The sequence below is a fragment of the Leptonychotes weddellii genome, chromosome 3, assembly GCF_054177405.1.
Source record: "Leptonychotes weddellii isolate Sample4059 chromosome 3, ASM5417740v2, whole genome shotgun sequence".
In the NCBI taxonomy this organism is placed as follows: Eukaryota; Metazoa; Chordata; class Mammalia; order Carnivora; family Phocidae; genus Leptonychotes; species Leptonychotes weddellii.
Window position 1 is genome coordinate 5,523,645 of NC_138371.1, and position 19,691 is coordinate 5,543,335.

Here is a 19,691-nt window from a genome sequence, read left to right on the forward strand (position 1 = left end):
ACTTGTCATCAGGGAAATACAAATCAAAACCACAATGAGATACCACCTCACACCAGTTAGAATGGCTAAAATTAATAAGACAGGGAAAAACAAATGTTGGCGAGGATGTGGAGAAAGGGGAACCCTCTTACATTGTTGGTGGGAATGCAAGCTGGTGCAGCCACTCTGGAAAACAGTATGGAGGTTCCTCAAAAAGTTGAAAATAGAGCTATCCTATGACCCAGCAATTGCACTACTGGGTATTTACCTCAAAGATACAGATGTAGTGAAAAGAAGGGGCACATGCACCCCAATGTTCACAGCAGCAATGTCCACAATAGCCAAACTGTGGAAGGAGCCGAGATGCCCTTCAACAAATGAATGGATAAAGAAGATGTGGTTCAAATATACAATGGAATATTACTCAGCCATCAGAAAGGATGAATACCCACAATTTGCATCAACTTGGATGGAACCGGAGGTGATTATGCTAAGCGAAATAAGTCAATCAGAGAAAGACAATTATCATATGGTTTCATTCATATGTGGAATATAAGAAATAGCACAGAGGATCATACGGGAAGGGAGGGAAAACTGAATGGGAAGTCATCAGAGGGAGACAAACCATGAGAGACTCTTGACTCTGGGAAACAAACTGAGGGTTGTGGAAGGGGAGGTGGGTGGGGGGATGGGGTAACTGGGTGATGGGCATTAAGGAGGGCACGTGATGTGATGAGCACTGAGTATTATACACAACTAATGAATGATTGAACACTACATCAAAAACTAATGATGTACTATATGTTGGCTAATTGAAATTTTTTTTAAAAAGGTCAAAAAAAAAGAAAGGAACAAAAATAAAAGAAAATGTTTATTTTCTGGAATTAGTATAATGTTCAAAAGTTATGTATCGATGTTTCCAGTTTTAAATGACTCACTAACAGAGCTTTAAAATGAAGTTGTTTCAAGAAAAAAAATCATTAAAAAGAACAGATCTCAACTTACCAAGTGGATAGTTGTTTCTCCATCTAGAGGATCCCAATATGTCCCCCAAAAACATCTAAATCAATGTAGGCATCGGGATATATCAACACATGAAAGAAAGAAGGAGACACTGTAAAATATGCAAATATTATCTGGAGGACTCTGATGCATTACATAATTCATTGTTAATGAAATAAGGCAACATATTTTATTAAATAATTTTACATGGAGTCAAACATGTGTGTCTAAGAAAGCACATGGGAAGAGTAACTTACATGAAGTTTAAATTGCCTAAAAAGTTTTCCACTGGACTCAGAATGTGCTCCCAAATATTAGGGACCAGAAAGATGGAACCTTTTATGTGGACTTGCAAATAGACTGCATTTAGATCAGATGTGGAGGTTTCCTGTCTATGAAGTTCCCATAATGTGTTCAGTTTGGAAAAGGCTTGCACAAGTAGTCTTCAGGAAGCCACTGAAAGCCATAACAACATAAGTCCACACAAAAACTCGCACGTGAATGCTCACTGCATCATTATTTATAAAAGCCAAAAAGTGGAAGGAACCCAAATGTTGATCAACTGATGAATGGATAGATCAAACATAGTATATCCGTACAAACACTAAAGAGGAACAAAGTTCCAATATATCCTACAACAGGTATGAACATGATACTCAGTGAGATAAGCCAGTCACAAAAGGATACATAATTCCATTTATATCGAAATGGCCAGAATAGGCAAATCTGTAGAGCCAGACAGTAGATGAGTGGTTGCTGGGGGCTGGAGGAATGAGGAACACACAATGGGGGCTCTTGGGGATGAGGTGTCTTTTCGAGGAGATGAAAACGTTCTGGATTTAGATAGTGGTGACCGTTGTACCACCTTATGAATATACTAAAAACCACTGAACTGGACACATTGTAAGGGTGACTTATATACTATGTGGATTATAACCCAATAAAGGTGTAATTTATAAAAGGTGGCGGGGGGAAGGGGGAACACATGACCAAAGCCAGGCCAACGGGAATCATGTCAAGAGGCATCTCCAGTAGAGCTAGAGAGAAATGCTCCCTTTTCCTCCTAAGTTTAAAGGATCTGAATCTGGAGTACATTGTGACCCTGCTTCCTGCTACAAGGAGAAAGTTCATCTGCAGTAAGAGAGGGAGAGGAGAAGGGGGTGGGGTGGGGCAGGGCAGAGGGGGAGGGGGAGAGGGAGGGAGGGAGACAGAGGGGGAGAAATAAATGTGGCACAAGTGGTGTTGAACGCTCCTAAATTAACTGGTCCTTGAGGCCAACTCTTCCCAGTTCTTTCTGGGAACGTGATCCAGGGACTTACCCCACTGGAGCTTAGGCGACTTGCAGTTGAATTTCTATCATTAGAAATGGAATGCAGTAAGTAAATCAAATGCCTGTCACCTCCCCGTCCCTGAGCTCAGAATTCCATATTAGTTCTGCTTCCTCTTTCTTCCTTTGGACTGTTTCTGGGTCTCTTTGCTAAAGCCTTAGCCAGATCTCATCCCATCTACTCGAAACCAGGGTTTGTCAAAAGTCAAGTTCACTCGTCAACCTATAGGTGTTAGCATCACACTCTGGATGGGGATGAAACGACAAAGTGTTTGGCTGCGTGCTCCTGTCCTGTCCAGAGCCCTTTATCCTCTATTTCACTTTCAAAATTAACACATATAATGGAAACTACCCTCAACACAGATATGTATTTGGCTAAGGAGAGAAGGATATTAGCAAATTTAGAAACTTTTTTCCTCAAATTTCCTTACAGTTTTTATCCTTTTAAATATCATGTAAAGGGGAGCGCCTGGGTGGCTCAGTTGTTAAGCGTCTGCCTTCGGCTCAGGTCATGATCCCGGGGTCCTGGAATCGAGCCCCGCATCGGGCTCCCTGCTCGGCGGGAGGCCTGCTTCTCCCTCTCCCACTCCCCCTTCTTGTGTTCCCTCTCTCGCTGTCTCTCTCTCTCTGTCAAATAAATAAATAAAATCTTTAAATAAATAAATAAATAAAAATAAAAATCATGTAGGGAAAAATCCAAACTTCGTATATGCAGCAATTTCTCGCATTATATCCTTAGGAGATACTTTCCATTTGATCGAAGTCCTTATTCTTCATATTTTGGATTTTTAGTCTTATTCTCCATGGCTTACACCTTTCTTCACATTAAGTTCCTTTCCCTGGAAATTTTTCTAGAACCTACATATGTTTTTCAAATGATCTTCATTTTCACTACTCCAGGATTTTTTTTTTTTTATTTCTTCCATTTCCTACTTCCAACAATGATTTACTTGTTTGATGACTAAATTCATCCTAGTCTATTCTCTTTCATGTTTGTAATATCACTGCTTATTTCACCGAAAATGGTTAACAGCTGTTTTCTTTTCTTTTTTTTTTTTCTGTTTCGTATAAGAAATTTATTTCAGAGTTTCCAGGAATTACTTGAAATCTCCATCTGCTTTCTTCTTCTTCCTTTGAATTACAGCATTCTTTAATTTAAGGAATTCTTTTTTTTTAATTTGCTTGTAATTCTTTACAATTTCCTAATCTTTGAGGAACATCCACCTGAGAGTTTATTTTAAAATATTGTTTGTTTCAAGGGCCAATTTAACTTAATGTCAGAATCTTCTTACAAAACTCGGATTGGAAGAAAAGTGCATAGTCCTCACTATGCAATGAGAAAGTTGCAACAGATTTGTGGGCTATGCGATCAGAATCAACTTCCCAAATCAGAGATGGAAGAGGGGTTAAATGGGGGGAGGGCAGTTACTGAATTCAGTTCAATGTGTTAAAGGTTATAGAATGAACTAGAATCCACTTCTCAACACTCACTACTAACTCCTGGCACTGGCTAGCGTTCCCTCACCTGTCCTTCCAGCCTCCTAGAGCCCTCTCCTGCTCTTAGCCAATAGGCCTATTGCCATTAGAATGAAGCCAGAGATCCTAGACATGACCCCTGAGGTCCATCCTGACTTCCTCTCCAGATCAACCTTTATGCCTCTGTCCCATATTTTGCTCATTGCGGTCGTAATGATTTCTGTCTGTTCCAACCCAACCAGCTTCTCATGCATCAGTGAATTCTTTCATGATCCCCTTGTGTTTAGAGTCACTCTTCCTCCCTCCCCTGCATACCTGTCCTCTTTGTCCTGATGGAAGTTCTTGATGTGAACATCAGGTCCCCCAGGGAAGCTCTCCTGCACCCAGATGAGATTCTGTCCTCTTGACATGTGCCCCACATGCTGGCCTGGTAGTCAGGATCGCTCTTGCTGAATGGACCCCCCACTAGTCTACAAATTCCTCGGGAGCTAGGATTGCTTGTCTCACCCCTCACTGTCTCCCTGGCTGTTCCCATATAAGCCACAAAATCAATATGAACAAAATGTTTGTGAAACACTGTGCTTGGTACTTGTCATTTCTGGATTAGCCAGGCAGGCCATGAGCGTGTGAGTGTGTCGGTGAGGAAACACACCTGACTTTCTAGATGCTTCAGTGGAGTCTAGAAAAGGAGGCCCTTCGTACTTGCCCTAACACCCAGGAACTAGATCCTGAAACCATGGCTCCATGGAAAGCCCAGAAACCACCTGTGGATTGATCCTCAAAGGTGCCAGTGTGCACGAGATCAATCAAACACTTCTGTGGAGAAGGTCCTAGCACCTGGACTTAGTCGTCCTGCACCTGTCAAACTGTCCCCTGTCATGGGACCTCCTAGCCATTAGCTTCCTCATGTCCTAACCCTACAATGGACTTCCACGCGAAATATTTAAGGTGTGAGTATATTCATAATATAAGAACATTAATTTTTATATAGAATTATTGAAGGTGAATTTCCTTTACTCTTTTAACATAATTTTTGCCTACAGAATGAAATCTTGAAAAACTGAATAAAAATCTGAGTAGAGAAAGATTGTCATTGGACAGATCCAGCTGTAGCATGGTAGAAATATTTTAAAATACCAGTCAAAAATGTTATCTCATCTTGAATAAATAATGTAACAATTATGTTTTTATGCCTAGTTGGAGTCAAGAGGTTTCCTCCTCGTATCATATTCTTGACCCTCTCTTCCTCCGTTCAACAAGCATTTACTGAACATTTACCCTGTATCAAACATTGTCCTAGACCCACAAAAACTAACACTCTTTGCCCTCAGGAGACATACATTCTAGTAAGAAAAGCAGTTAATAAGTAGACAGACAAATAAACATGTAATATATGTTCAAGTCGGAAATTTACATATTGTTAATTTTACAGAATGATTGCAAATCAATTTCAACACATTTGGGGTGGGGGAAGCCAGGTCCTGCCATTCACCAAGCATCTCTTGTGGACCAGATGCTGGACCAGGTCTTTCTTGTCCACCAACTTACTCAATTCTCTCTACATTATCAGGTGGCTTTTACTTTTGGCATCTCACAGATGAAGAAGCAGCAGATCATGGAGTCAAGCGCCCTGACCTAGACTGCGGAGCTGCTGAATGGTTTTGAACACTAGTCCGACAAAAATGCCCCTCCCCCTTCCCTCCACTAAACCACAGGGCCAGGGAGCTGCATACTTAGATCTAAATCTTTAAAGATTTGTCAACTATTGCTTTAAGCTCTCTGTTTCCAAATCTCTGGGAAATAAAGACAGAGTGGGAGAGAGAGAGAAGAGGTTGGAGAAGTAGGAGAGACTCCAGCCGAGTCAGCAGAGCTGTACTCGCCCCTGCCTGGGTGATGTTCCCGTGACTCTATCACACCAGTCTGATTGTCACAGACCCACACAGACTGTTCTGGAGGACACCAAGCCCCTGGTCCTACCTCTTCGCTGCTGTTAGACTCAGAGCTGGAGGACAAGCGGCAGCGAACCCACACGTCCTGCACCTGCTCGGCAGACAACCGCACCGTGCTTCTGCAAATAGCTGAGGGCTGGAAAAGAACACATTGAGTTCAATCCTCAGCAGCTCATAGAAAGGGTTAGGACCTATGTGAGAGGTCAGGCAATACTGTAAGGCCTGCCAGAATGACGCAAACAGAAAGGAAAAATTCACAGAGGCATTTCATGTTTCCAAAATGAAAATTTCTCAAGACTGAAGCAGAAACAAATGAAATATTTAAAGATCTGTTAGGCATTTGGTGTATCACGACTCCCCCGGGAGAGCAACCATTTCCTCCAAGAGCACGGAGTGGGCTGCCCCGAAGTTTCCCAATGGAACAAAAGGAAGTGAGAAGAACCCAAAGGACTTTGTTCTCTACTTTGACCTCAGATTCTGTTAGGAACAGATGCTGTGACACTTGGGTTTGAGTCCTTCATAAAACAGTCACAGAGAAAAGTCTCATGAAAACAACAAAACAAAGGATTCCCTTTTCAGAATTTACACTCTTGTGAAGGGACCCTGACATAAAGTGACTCATCAAGTAACAAACTCATAAAGTAACAAAACCCGAGAACTCATACATCTGAACACAAACACCCTGGAGAGCAAGTGTTGGATGGTGGCACAAACCGGATCCACCAGACCCTTGCCCATGGATGGTAACCAAGTGTTGGGCCCTGCTCTGGTCACCGGGGATACAAAATTGAACATACCATGGTCCTGACCCCATGGAGCCCAAGCCAGTGAGGAGGAGGGGGGCAGATATCATACAACAGTCAACTACAAAATAATGCAACTCACGCCAAGAGCACAGTTGGCATTTTAGATTCATTTAAAACAGAATTTGAAACATCTCTGGAATTTGCCTTTGGGATTGGCCTCTTTGTATTCACTTTGTCTGGAACCATCATTCTACCCATTTCAAGAAGCAGGAAACTGAGGCAACAGGGCTTAAATAATTTGCCAGGATCAGTCAAGACCATAAATTCTAGAGCCCAAGTCCTCAACCACTGAGCCACACTGCCCCTTCCCCAGGGGAACACAGTATGGACACAGCTCGTGCCTCCCAGTGTGGCCAGATGCCAGGCAGGGGCCAAGGTCTCCTTATGACTTGGAACAGCTCCAGGTCACGGAAGAAGCGAGGCGCTTCGTCCTGCTACTTTCTGGGATATGGCGTTTCCTGCCATACTTACCATGTAGTAGACCCTTTGGAAGTCACAGGTAGTGGGGTCTTCTCCAGAATCTCTCCTGCATGTTGTCTCCCGAATGCCAAACTCTAAGTCCATGTTCAAGCTGTCCTGATCCAGAACGTTGACCTTCACAAAGAAAAAGCATTAGTGTGCCTTGGTGAGATGCTGAAGTTTACAACGCTACAAATGTTTCTCCCTGCACAATGAGACAAAGTTACAGACTCCTTCATGGTGAAAGCTGTTAAGTGGTTTTAGCAATCCCCAGTTCCACCCCCTCAGTCTGAGACCAGAAGTGCTTTTCTAAAGGTGCATAATACTTCATTTAAAAAAATGGAACCAGAACTTAGGTGTCTGAACTGCAAGGTCAATGTTACTTCTGATGACTTAATTTACAGTTGATCTTCATGATTCAGAGATTCCATTTTTGCAAATGTGCCTACTCACTAAAATGTATTCATAATCCCCAAAATCAATATTCAGGGTCCCTTTGCAGTCATCCACAGACAAGTGCAGAGTGGCAAAGAACTTGAGTTGCCCTGTGCACATGTTCCTAACTGAGATCAGACAAGGCAGCGCTCTGCCTTCTCGCTTCTGCTGTCATACTGTAGACAAGTGTCACTTTCATGGTTTATTTTGGACCATGTTTTTCTCATTTTTGTGAGGTTTTTTTCTTGGTGATTTTATTGTTTCAAATGGCCCCCAAGTGTAGTCCTAGAGTGCCGTCCGTGCTCCTAAGCACCAGAAGGTCTGGATGTGCCACATGGAGAGAACACATGTGTTAGACCAGGAGCAATCGTTCAGTATATACTAATTTAGACCAGGAGCAATGGTTCCATATGTACCAATTTAGTGTGCATGGTGATTTTATAGAATACAACTACCACAAATAATGAGAATCAACTGTATTTTTTTTTAAGATTTTTTAAATTTATTTATTAGAGAGAGAGAGAGAGCACGCAAGAGGGGGTAGGGTTAGAGAGAGAAGCAGACTCCCCGCCGAGCAGGGAGCCCGATGTGGGACTCGATCCCGGGACTCCAGGATCATGACCTGAGCCGAAGGCAGTCGCTTAACCAACTGAGCCACCCAGGCGCCCTCAACTGTATTTTTAAGGATCATTTTGCTAAAAGAATGTCCCCATAATTTCTTAATAATCCCTGAAATAAGAAATGAAGTGATAAGTACATCTCTGCTGTACAGTGCTACCCCATCCTGCTTCCTGTTTGATCAGTTGTGGTCCACAAATGAGTTCACACAGTTGTCTACTCCCTTCCACCAAGGGTGGGATACTGGGGGAAACTTCCAAACTTCGTGATGAATCTGTGATGCTCTGATGACACGGAAGTCCCGTGACTTAATGAGCGCCCACAGTGTGTCCAGCCCCAAAGGCAGAGCAGGGAAGACTCCGTGCAGCTTAGGTTCCAGCTTAGATTACCTACAGCCACACAGTAAACACCTTAAAGAGAAGTAAGCAAGGTCGTTCTAGAAGGTTATGGTGTTATGAAGGAACAAACAACATGGTAATGGGGGTGGAGAAGAGGAAGTAGCTGCTGTAGAGAAAGTGCCAGAGAAATCCTCCCGAGGAAGAAATATTTGCCGCTGAGGCTTACAGAATGGGAAAGAGCCCATCATGTGTGGAAAAAGCAGGGCCAATGTCCTGGGGCAGAATAAGTCCTGCTGTTGTGGCTGGAGCAAATGAACAAGAGGAGAACCATACACTATGATGTGTGACAGTCAGGGTGTGTCACGTAATTTATGGTCCTGTCACCCATGGGACGGTGTTTAGATTTCATTCTCATTGCAACGGGAAGTTCTCAGAAGAATTTAAGAGCTAAGATATAAATCACCACGGCTGCTGCAAAGAGACCACACTGCGGCAGGAACAAGATGGCAGCAGGGAGGCCAGATAGGAGCTGCCATGGCCCAGTACCTGACCACACCCCCCAGACTCCAAAACTCTTGTCCCTTTCAGTCCTTGAGCCCACCTTGTGACAAAGCTGAGTCAGCACACATTCAACCAACTTCCCAGTGAGGAGAGGGTGGGGAGAACCCTCCATGAGCACAGAGACCGCTCACATGTTCGGAAGGATGGGCACAGGTAGAACACTGCATTTGGAAATAAGTGACAAACTCCAAGCCTGGGATGGGGGACCTTCATGTCCCCTTCTAACAGTGGGGGAAGAGTGCTCATAGAAGTAAAGTTTTCTGGAAACAAGTAAGACTAAAACTTCAGCCTCAACAATATTTATTACCGCATTTAGTCATAATTTTAAAATATTGGATAATAAATCTGAGCTTCATAAAAAAATAAAGCCCTCTGCCAGAGTGCATTGTTGGGGCCCTCCACCTAGATAGTGCTCCAGCAATTTCCCTCAAAGCAATCCAATGAAAACAAACTGACAAGACAAAGGCTTAGTTAAAATGATGAAAATGTGGGATTTTTTTGAGTACAGATAATTTTATTGAACTATGAGATGAATTTGCAACTTTTCTTTGCTTCTTTAAGCACTCTGTTCAGAATAAGGAGAAAAGCCTAATGGTTTTGCTTTTTCATCCAAACTCACTTTCAATCCGCTAATTTCCACTCTGTGTTGTTTGAAAAAGGTGGGACAACCTAAATGCTTGACAGTAAGGAATCAACTAGGTAAAATCCCAAATCCAGCATTGTTGCTGAAGTAAACTGTGGGACTTTATAATTGATGTTATGTTGTGCTCCTGTTTTTCTTTTTAAAAACTTGTTTTATACCAATACATGGAAAGGATCCAAAAAGGCCTTATCCCACACGCTCACAGTGGATGTCTCAGAGGAATGGATAATAGATAATATTTTTGCTTTTTTCTTTCTTGTTATATTTTCTGACATTTTATAATGAGCATATTTTGGTATTTTATTCCAAAAAGAAACAAAAATGGCCGAGCAATAAAAACCCATAACAAATTCCTTCGGGTGATTATAATTGTTAATTTTATGTGTCAATTTGCCTGGGCCACGATGCTCAGATATTTGGTCAAACACTCTGGATATTTCTGTGAAGGTGTTTTTTGGATGGGACTAACATTTTATTTTTTTAAAAAGATTTTATTTATTTATTCACAAGAGATGGGGGGAGGCAGAAGGAGAAGTAGACTCCCCACTGAGCAGAGAGCCAGACGCAGGACTCCACCCCAAGACCCTGGGATCATGACCTGAGCTGAAAGCAGACACTTAACCACTGAGCCACCCAGGTGCCCTGGGACTAACATTTTAAACTGGTGGATTTGAGTAAAGCAGCTCATCCTCCTTAATGTGGGTGGGCCTCATGCAATCAATTGAAGGCCTGGATAGAACAGACTGTCTTTTTCCTGAGTGGGAAGGGATTCTGCCTGCAGACTTCCTTCAGACGTGAACTGCAAGAATCAGTTCTTTTCTGGACCTCCAACCTGTCAGCCCACCCTACAGATTTTGGATTTACCAAACCTCCACATAGTATAAGCCAATTCTTTACGATAAATCTCTTACTCATTCTCCTCCCTCTCCCCCCATATCTCTCTCTCTCTCTCTCACACACACACACACACACGCACATATATACACATTCTATTGGTTCTGCTCTGAAGAAGCCTGGCTGCACAGAACTCTCATTCATAGGACCTGTGAGTTTACAGAACCTCTCCCACCTCCCATCTTAGCACCCACTAGCCTGGGGCAATTTCTGTTCTTACCGCGCCTCGACAGTGAGTAAGCCTCGAAGTCACCTGCAGACGGAGGAGGGGAAGGTGACTCGCTCTCCGGGCTCCTCATTTCCTTTGAAGCAAATTTCTGCATTTCTTTCTTTGCCAATCACAGACCAAGTCATTGGAAGCTCAAGAAAATTCACATTTCCCCAAGCTAACAGGAAACAGACCATTACCAAATTGACAAAGGAAGGTGGGATTTCTTGGGCTTAAAAGCCGGAATTTATTGCCTCTAGGTATGAGGAGCAAGACTGCTGAAATCGAAAAAGCCTCATTTCTAATAAACGAGCTCTTACTAAAACATCTCAAGAGGAACCATGGGGGCTGTGGATACAGAAGCAGGGTGTATGCAGGGCAACATCTGGAAATGGGAAGCCAGGCCAGAGGGTAGATACTCCAGAAGAATCCTGCATCAAAAGTGGCTTGGAGGGCCTTAGGACAGTAACTGTTATTAAATTCCTTCTCTGTCCAAAAACAGTACGAAAGAGAGGACTAGCTATTATCTTTTTAAACTGGAAAAGTGTTTAAAGTGTACCCAACAGACAGAAAAAATAAATAACAGAAAGCAGTATATATAAAGAGGAATCAAGAAGATATAATATGCACTTACTCTTTTTACAGAGCTTCTGAACGCCCGAAACAGATACGGGCTCAGGGACTGGGAATTCACTTTTGCCACAGACGCACGGAGGGCTTCCCTCAAGGAGGACGAGTCATAGTCATACACCGGGAAACCTGGACGAAACAGTGAGACAAAGCACAGGGCCAGCACAGCGCCACAGCATTTGGGGCAGGGGGCCCGTGTCTTTGAGTTGCTTACCTGCACAAGACGGGTAGTTCATTGCAAGCACAAACACGATCAATATCTTCATCATCATCTTCTCCGTTCTGGGAAGAATCATTTTAATTCAGAGGCAGCGAGATCGTTCCTATGCGTTTGGGGGTGACAAGTCCAGCTGAAAGCAGCTCTTTATCAACTGGGACCTGGCTTGCTCTCTCTGACTGGAGCAGTCTACAGCTTAAACAGAAACAATTGATCCTGGGGTCAATATTCACTGCTGGCTCTTCCTATGGAAAAGTTCCAGTTTGAGGCTACTTTTGAAGTTTTGACCTCAAGATGGGACTTTAGCCCACGGCGAAAGACATCAAGAGGCTCAGGACTCTGTGTGCGCAGTTTGTTTTTCTCTATTTTAATTTCATCCACATGTACTGTCTATTTCTCTTTATTTTAATGACATTTTTAGAAGGGAGGGGAGATGTAATCTTATTTTCAGCAAAACTGTGAATTTTAAACTGTTGTGTGTTTAGTTCTCTCTTGTGTTTCTGAAGATCTTGTAGTTAACTGTGTGTGAAAATTGTGTGGTTATTTCAAGATGTTTTTGGAAATCATGATCATAAAGGAGAGGACTTCATATATAGGGCCTAAATAGGTCAAGCACTGTGTACGTAGCCGTCAACCAGCCTTCTCTGCTAATGGAAATTTTTGCCCTTCACCTGAATGATAAGGCGTTTGTGCGTTGATGATTCTCACGTGCTATAAAAGCCCACCATACCTGGGGAATATTAAAAAGGAGAGATGATTTATAGTAAATAGTGTGTGTTATGAGCAGGTCGCTGTGTTCTCATCCTTCAAGTTCATGCAGGAGAAGCTGTACTGTGCTGTGGCTCAGAAAGACCTAGCCTGGAATCTTGGCTCCACACTCATCAAGTGTCTGCCCTTGGGCATGGTGCTTAATGCCTCAACTTCCACATCTGTAAAATGGGCATAAATAGTAAGATATAAAGTGTGTTATTAATCGGAGTTCTCCAGAGAAACAGAACCAACAGGGTGTTTAGAGAGACAGACAAACAGAGGGAGACAGAGACAGAGAGAGAGAGATTTGTGTTAAGGAATTGGCTCACACAATGGTGGAGGATTGGCAAGTCTAGAATCTGCAAGGTGGGCCAGCAGGTGGGAGACCCAAGAAGGGTTGCAATTCAAAGCAAAGGCAGTCTGCTGCCACAATTCCATCCTGCTCCGGGGAAGTCAGTTTCTGTCTATTGATGCCTTCAACTGATTGGATGAGGCCCACCCACATTTTATAAAGACTATCTGCTTTATTAAAATGTTAATCTCATTTGAAAATATTTTTGGAGAAACATCCAGAAAAAAATGTTCGACCTAGTATCTGGGCACCACGGCCAAGGTGATTCATAAAATTAACCATCACATAAGGATTAAATCACTAACACTTGGAAGAACCCTTGACCAATTAATTGCTCAATAAATGGTAAATGCTAGTAAGAATGGAATTCAATATATACTTTCTCACATCTGTTATGTATAAGACAACAGGTCCAGAGAATACCTTAAATGAACGAATGATCTAGATCACCCTGCTCACACAAGACAAATATGAGTGCCAGCAAGGGAAGTATCCATTGCTGTAAGAGTTCTTGGCAGTTCACTCACTCCTCCTGACCTCACTCCCAGATGGGTGTGTGTCTGAACTGGGCCTTGACAGAAGGACCAGGCCTTCTGGACCAAGGCCAGGAAGACAGAACAGAAAGGAGACCTCTGGGAAGGGGACTGTGGCCGTTTACTAGGGACACAGTGTGGGGCAGGATGTTGGTTAGAGGCAGACCAGCCATTGTTACCAACAGGAAGGATGAAGAGGAGACACTGGGTAGAATTACCACCACCGCTGTGCCCTAGCAGAAGTGTGGTATGCAAGTATGAAATTAACGCTACCACGTGAGCCAAGGCGATTAATCAAAATATTGCCTCCGTTTTGCCTGCCCTCTGCACAAAGGGTCAAAATCATGCTTCTGATGATTTCATAGACTGGCTGGATCATGAATATTTACTGCTCTGATCCCAAAGATATTCTTTCTATGGGTCTTATTCATCAGCACGTTGCCACAGAGGTCATTAAAAATCCCTGGATAATCTCAGGGTCCGAATGTCCATTTGCTCCATGCAACATCTCTGGGTCCAGTAGCTTCTGGCCTCATCTGGGGCCACCCGCCTTCCCTCTCCAGGCTCCAGTCATACAGGTGTCCTTGCAGTTCCTTGAGGACACAAAACAACTTCCATCCCACAGCCTTTCCCCGATTCCTTCTACCAGACAGTGATGGCATTTCTCTTGCTTTCCCCAAGTCAGCCCCTTCCCATCATCCGGGCATCAGCTTAACGAGCACCTCTTCAGAGAGCATTCTTGAGCACCCCTCCACATCATCTCCGCTTGCCCCCTTCCTGCCACTTATCACAATGCCTGGTGGTCTTGCTTGCTTGCTTCTTATCGTCCTTCACTTCTAGGAAACTACAGTCTCCGTGAGGCAGGAGGCATGCCCAGTCTTGTTTGTGCTACACTGCATCCCAGATAGGAACACACGTAGTCTCTCTGAACCTTAATCCGGGGCTTCCCGTTTGGAGCCTGCACTAATTTCTGTGGTGCCAAAGGTACACAAAGCAGTATGCTAAGAGATTTGTAATTCTCTTACTCTTAGCCTGGTTTGAACTCAATTCCATTAGAATCTTCCAGATTTAACTAAAGGCACCATCTGGCTCCGAACTCCAAGGTCTCATCAAATGAGCAATACTAATAAAAGTAATTGCAAAAGAATAGAGGAGATCAAGGAGACAACAATAAAATAATGTTGCCAGCACAGGGCTATTGGTTTTGTTTGTAGCTTGCTGGCGCGAGATAGATCATTTCCGTGCTGGATTCACTTGGCTGTAATAAACAATGCGCAGGGCATACAGAGCAGGGGCTGGTTGGTGCTCAAAAGTGATGATCTAAAACTGCATCATGTCTGGTAAACCTGGAATAGTATATATAAGCCATCTGTTGAAATTCAGGCCATAATGATGTATTTCCTTTTTTTTTTTTTTTTGCCTATCTGCAGAAAGGTGTACAGGATCAATTCTAGCAGTTTTCTGCTATTTGAACAAAAACTATTTAGGTGAACTATTAAAAGTTATGTGGCAGTAAGTGAAGAAGTTTGCATAGCTTTTTTTTTTTTACATAGCCCCTGGACATTTGTATCTATCACAGGAAGCTTAACCAGCAATTGGAAAATGTTTGAGTAAAGATGGGTGGACATCCATATCACAGAGTAATAAGATTCATTGCTATCATCTTTATCATTTCTCTTGAGATTGTTTCTTTCATTTTGGTCATCTCTCTAGTGATATTAAACTTAAGAAAAGTTTAGAGCAAATGTAAACCAAATCTTCTTCTGATCCATAAATCACAGATTTCGCCTCTGTGTTACAATCTCGTCTAAGAACACAGTTTCTCAACTCCTGAACTCCACTGTCAAGATGTACCTTGATTACCTATGGTCACAACATTTCCATGTCCTGGAAATGTCAATCTTATTGTTGATTTCATATTTTAGGGAACGATGTGTTTATTTGCAAGCATAAGATGATAGATCAGAAGTTCTCAAAGTGTGGTCCCCGGGCCAACAGCTTCAGCGCCACCTGGGAACTTATGAAAAAGGCAAACTCTCAAACCCCACCCCAGACCTATTACATCAGAAATGCTAGGGAGAAGACCCAACCGTCTGTGTTTTACACGTATTCTAGGTGATTCTGACGCATGCTCCAATGTGAGAACCACCATGTAGAGCAATCTTCTCGACCAGAGCTGAGTTTGCTCCTCAAGGGCATGTGGCAATGTCCGGAGATATTTTTGGTTGTCAATAACTAGGGCAGAGGACCTACTGGGCATCTAGAAGCCAGAGATGTTGATGAACATCCTACGCTGCACAGGAAAGACCCCCATAAAAAACAATTATCCAGTCCAAAATGTCAATCATGCCAATGTTGAGAAACACTGCTGAAAGGAAAGAACCTTCAAACAGCAGCCTTGAGTTTTAATTATGGCTTCCTATAAATTTTCGTTTATTTTGGTTTTGGTGTGATATGTCCTATGAAAGATTTTATTTTCATTTTAAGCCCTACTCAACTTGTTTTTGGTTTCTACTAGTGTCATCTTTAGAAAGCCTTCAACTTAAAGTCATAATTGTTTACCTATATGTTATAACTTCCTGTTTTACATTTTAATTATTTAATCCATTTGGAATGAATTTTGATAAAAGTTGTGAAGTAATGATTTGACAGTTCCTTTTTTTTTTATAAATCCCCTCATATCTAGGGTGTACAGTCACTTCTATTTCTTAACTAAACCACGATAGATAAGAGGATGCCCTTCACCAAAACAAAGGACTTAGCTAAGCACAAGGAAATTTCAGTTTGAATCAGCTTCAACTTCATGTGACCAGAAATTCAAAACCAGAGTAAATGACATTTAAGTTTATTTTTCACATTAAAAAAAAAAAGTGTGATGGGGCGCCTGGGTGGCTCAGTCGTTAAGCATCTGCCTTCGGCTCAGGTCATGATCCCAGGGTCCTGGGATCGAGCCCCGCATCGGGCTCCCTGCTCGGCAGGAAGCTTGCTTCTCCCTCTCCCCCTGCTTGTGTTCCCTCTCTCGCTGTGTCTCTCTCTGTCAAATAAATAAATAAAATCTTAAAAAAAAAAAAAGTGTGATTATAGGCAACCGAGGGCTTGTTTGGAGGTTCCACAATTATCAGGGACCTGGACTCCTTTAGGATAACCTATCATTATGTTCCAAAATAGCAGCCAGAGCTCCAGCCATCACATTCTATTCCATGCAGCTTGAAGAAGGAAAGAGAGAGATAAGTCTCTTCTCTTTAAGGACACTTTCCAAAGGTCACACACAGCATTGCTGCCTACATCTCATTGGCCAAAAATAAGTTACTGGGGGATTTATGCTCCAGAGAGGTGAAGAGAATCTCCAGGAAGACAATTGTGCAGGAAGCTAGAAGGCAACCCTTGAGTAGATAAAGGATAATATTAATAGAGTCTCTGATAAAAATACTGAGAAGAAATTCAGACCCTTCGTGTAGACTTCAGAGTTGCATTTCTGATTGGTACAGAGAAAATTAAGCAAACTTTTTTAAATGACGCATTGCTATTTCCAGGAAAGATAAACATTTGCTCAGGAAAGAATTCAGTTAGGAAAACTTTGGTTACAGCATGGTAACCAGCATCATCCCCCAAACCACAGTAGCTTAAAACAATCAGATCTTATCTTTTGCTCGCTGCCAGTTGAAAAAAGGACTCTCTTGATCACAGTCACAAAAGGACCCGGACCATGGAGCAATCATCTTCTGGAACGTGGCCAGATGCAAAGAGAGCCCTGGAGAATTTCACATCAACAATTAAATGGTCTGGAGTTTGTTGCCAGATCAGTCACATGATCCCACCTCAATTCAGAAGTCCACCCTGAAGGTAGACTTCCAAATATTTGACACAGAGCAACAGTGAATGACAAAAGGACATGCCGCATTGCTGCGAAAAATACAGATATAACCATGATCACATGAGCACTGAGCAGTGATGGTTGGGAGGAAGGCAGCAGCTTGGGAAGTGTTTATTGCATGGAGGTGGGGGTGGGGAAGGGGCATTAAAAAAAAGTGGGAAGTCACAGGAATCAAAAATCAACAAAGAGCAGTATAAGCCTATTATTTAGAAATAAGAACTTAAAAAAGCAGAACAAACAGGCAAAAGACTTTTAAGGGTTTGTCCCCGTTCTTCGTTAGGCACAGATTGTTATTTTTCACTATAAGCCTCGCGGCGCTTTTCGGCTTTTTTAAAATATGTCAAATGTTATTTTGGAAGGGAAAGAAATTAAATTTCAAATTTCAAGAGTGGGAGGAAATGCCTCAAATATTTGATAGCAATCATCTCTTTATCTGTTGAATGCACAACACCACATGTCATTCTCTCGTGAAAAAAAGCGAGGAGCACAATGAGATGCCTTATTGCTGTCTTTGCCCCTCGACTCCGAGTGCTCAGATCTGGAACAAATCCTGTGTCTGTTTCCATTTCCACAAGCAGCAAATAAGCACCATTTAAGAGCAAAGCAAACTACAGAACTCAATAACCCCCAAAGGAAGGATAATTTGCAGACTTTTATACTTCCAGTCACCGTGTCTAATCCTATGCTAACTCCTTGGAAGCACAATAGCGTTTCTAAGAGACAGGAATCCAGAGAATTCTAAAACAACACTCTTTCCTTTTAAAAATGTAAATCAGTGGACATGTTTGCGGGCTCCAGCACTGAATGCACCCCGAGGATTTATCGAAAATCTTCCTTGGTGCTTCCAAATTCTTGGGATTGCTTTGTCCCTTTCTGCAATTAATAAGAGAGAGCGAATATTTTTTCCTACCTGGTATGATACGGCTATTTTCAGACCAGTCGTTTTCCAAGCATATGCTTGTTTGAAGAACATGGGGAGCGGGAGCTATTTAGGGGCCAGCATGGCTCTGTCCTCCTGCAGGCTTCCGGAAGGGCAGCCAGCCCCTGGGGACTGAGGCTGCTCAGCTCTTTTCATTGACTCTCATAGATGTAAATAATGGGAGTCTGGCATCTTCCCGTCAGACGCCCTGCACTGCCCTGTCTTCCTTCGGACAACTGTGATGAAGGTGATGGGGGAGAAGAAGCAAAGTAGGGGAATAAAGAATCTGTAAAGCCACCTCAAGACGGTATCCTGCTTCTCAAGCCTAACCTCTTGTTGCCTAATCCTATTATGCCCGTTGGAAACTGAGAATTACCTCTAGTTCCCTGCAGGATTCTCGTCGCTGCTCCCTCCTCTCAGCCCAGGCAGATGGAGATCCTGGGCCAACTAGGGAGAAGGTCATGTTCTCAAAGAGGCAAAAACAAAGTCATGAATAATTTCCAAAGTGTTCCCCTAGTTTTGATGCAGTTGCTTGGCTGTTTGCCATGTGCCAGGGCCCTGCTGAGCACTCACATCCCACCACCACCCCCTGAGGGATACTGATACCATCCCCTTTGGGCAGACAAGAAGGCAGGGCCCAGATTATAGGGCTAATGGTAGAGTTCAGTGTGTTGTCCTGCTGCCTTCTGCCCGGTGCACTTTTCATGGCCCTAGGGGTGACACCATTGGAGACGTGGGGCCATCTATTGGTAGAGGCACAGTCTGGTAAATAAAGGCTCAACAGGAATTGTTGGGACTTTCTCCTTCCTTTGACCAAAACCTCCCTCCTGGCCTTCTTCCTGGCCAAGCACTTGTCCTACCAGACTCGGCTCAGACCCCAGCTGCCTGCACGGTTCACTGTGAATCTCTTTCTGCTCTGCCCACCCACATGGGCCCTGCGGTAGGTCCCCAGGACTTCCTCTGTTATCATGCCTTTCACATCCTGTTAGGATCTTGAATTCTCTCATCTGTCTCATTAGCGTGTGAGTCCTTTGAAGGAAGCAATGGCATCATTTATTTCAAATAATTTAAGAAGCAATTGTTCAATGAATGAGTGCACGAATGAATGAATGCACACATGAATGAATGAATGAATGCACGCACTCACGAGTTCAGATGAGGAAGCCAGAGTTTCGTGACCTGCCCCATCTCGCATAACTAGTTATGCCGGAACAGATCTAAAAGTTATGTCTCCTAACTTCTGAGCCAGCGCTTTTCCCACCATCCTTATCCAAACCTGGAACGTGTTTCCCCTCTTTAGGAGTCCCCACTACGATTCGGCTAACACTGTGCGAGAAACTAGTTTAACCACTTAAAAGGGAATAGAGCAGAGATTAAAGAACTCAGAGGGGAAAAAAACTACACATCAGAGGAAAAAAAAAAAGAGAACATACAAAAACGAGAGAAAAAAAAAAGAGATGGCCACCAAAGCCATCGCCCCCGTCAGCATCACACAGCAGTGATCCCGGGATGCCATTTGTCTCATGAAAACACGAACAGGACCTGGGATTCACAAAGTTCTCGTGCTTTGTTTCTCCACATCTTGACACCAAAGTCCAAGAAACATGCAGAATGAATAAAATAGAATTAGTGTAATCAATGTCAATACTTGCGAAAGGTCTGCAATTTCACCCAGCCGGGGATGGGCATGGAAGCTGGGAGAAGACCCACCACTCCCGGGT

At 43.1% G+C, this 19,691-nt stretch overlaps 1 protein-coding gene across 3 annotated transcripts in view; it reads right to left on the reverse strand.

Moving 5' to 3' along the window:
* SPP2 (secreted phosphoprotein 2) overlaps nt 1-18,443 on the reverse strand; it is a 28,373-nt gene extending 9,930 nt beyond the window's left edge. The window contains exons 1-6 of one of the 3 annotated variants that reach the window (XM_031027696.2): nt 18,347-18,443; nt 11,540-11,737; nt 11,330-11,454; nt 7,011-7,133; nt 5,762-5,869; nt 985-1,039 (exon numbers count right to left, since the gene is read on the reverse strand). In XM_031027696.2, the coding sequence (XP_030883556.2) occupies nt 985-1,039; nt 5,762-5,869; nt 7,011-7,133; nt 11,330-11,454; nt 11,540-11,621 (493 nt within the window). In that variant the 5' untranslated portion in view covers nt 11,622-11,737; nt 18,347-18,443. The other 2 variants (XM_031027697.2, XM_031027695.2) reach the window with 2 other exon arrangements.
* Between the last annotated feature and the right edge of the window lie 1,248 nt (nt 18,444-19,691).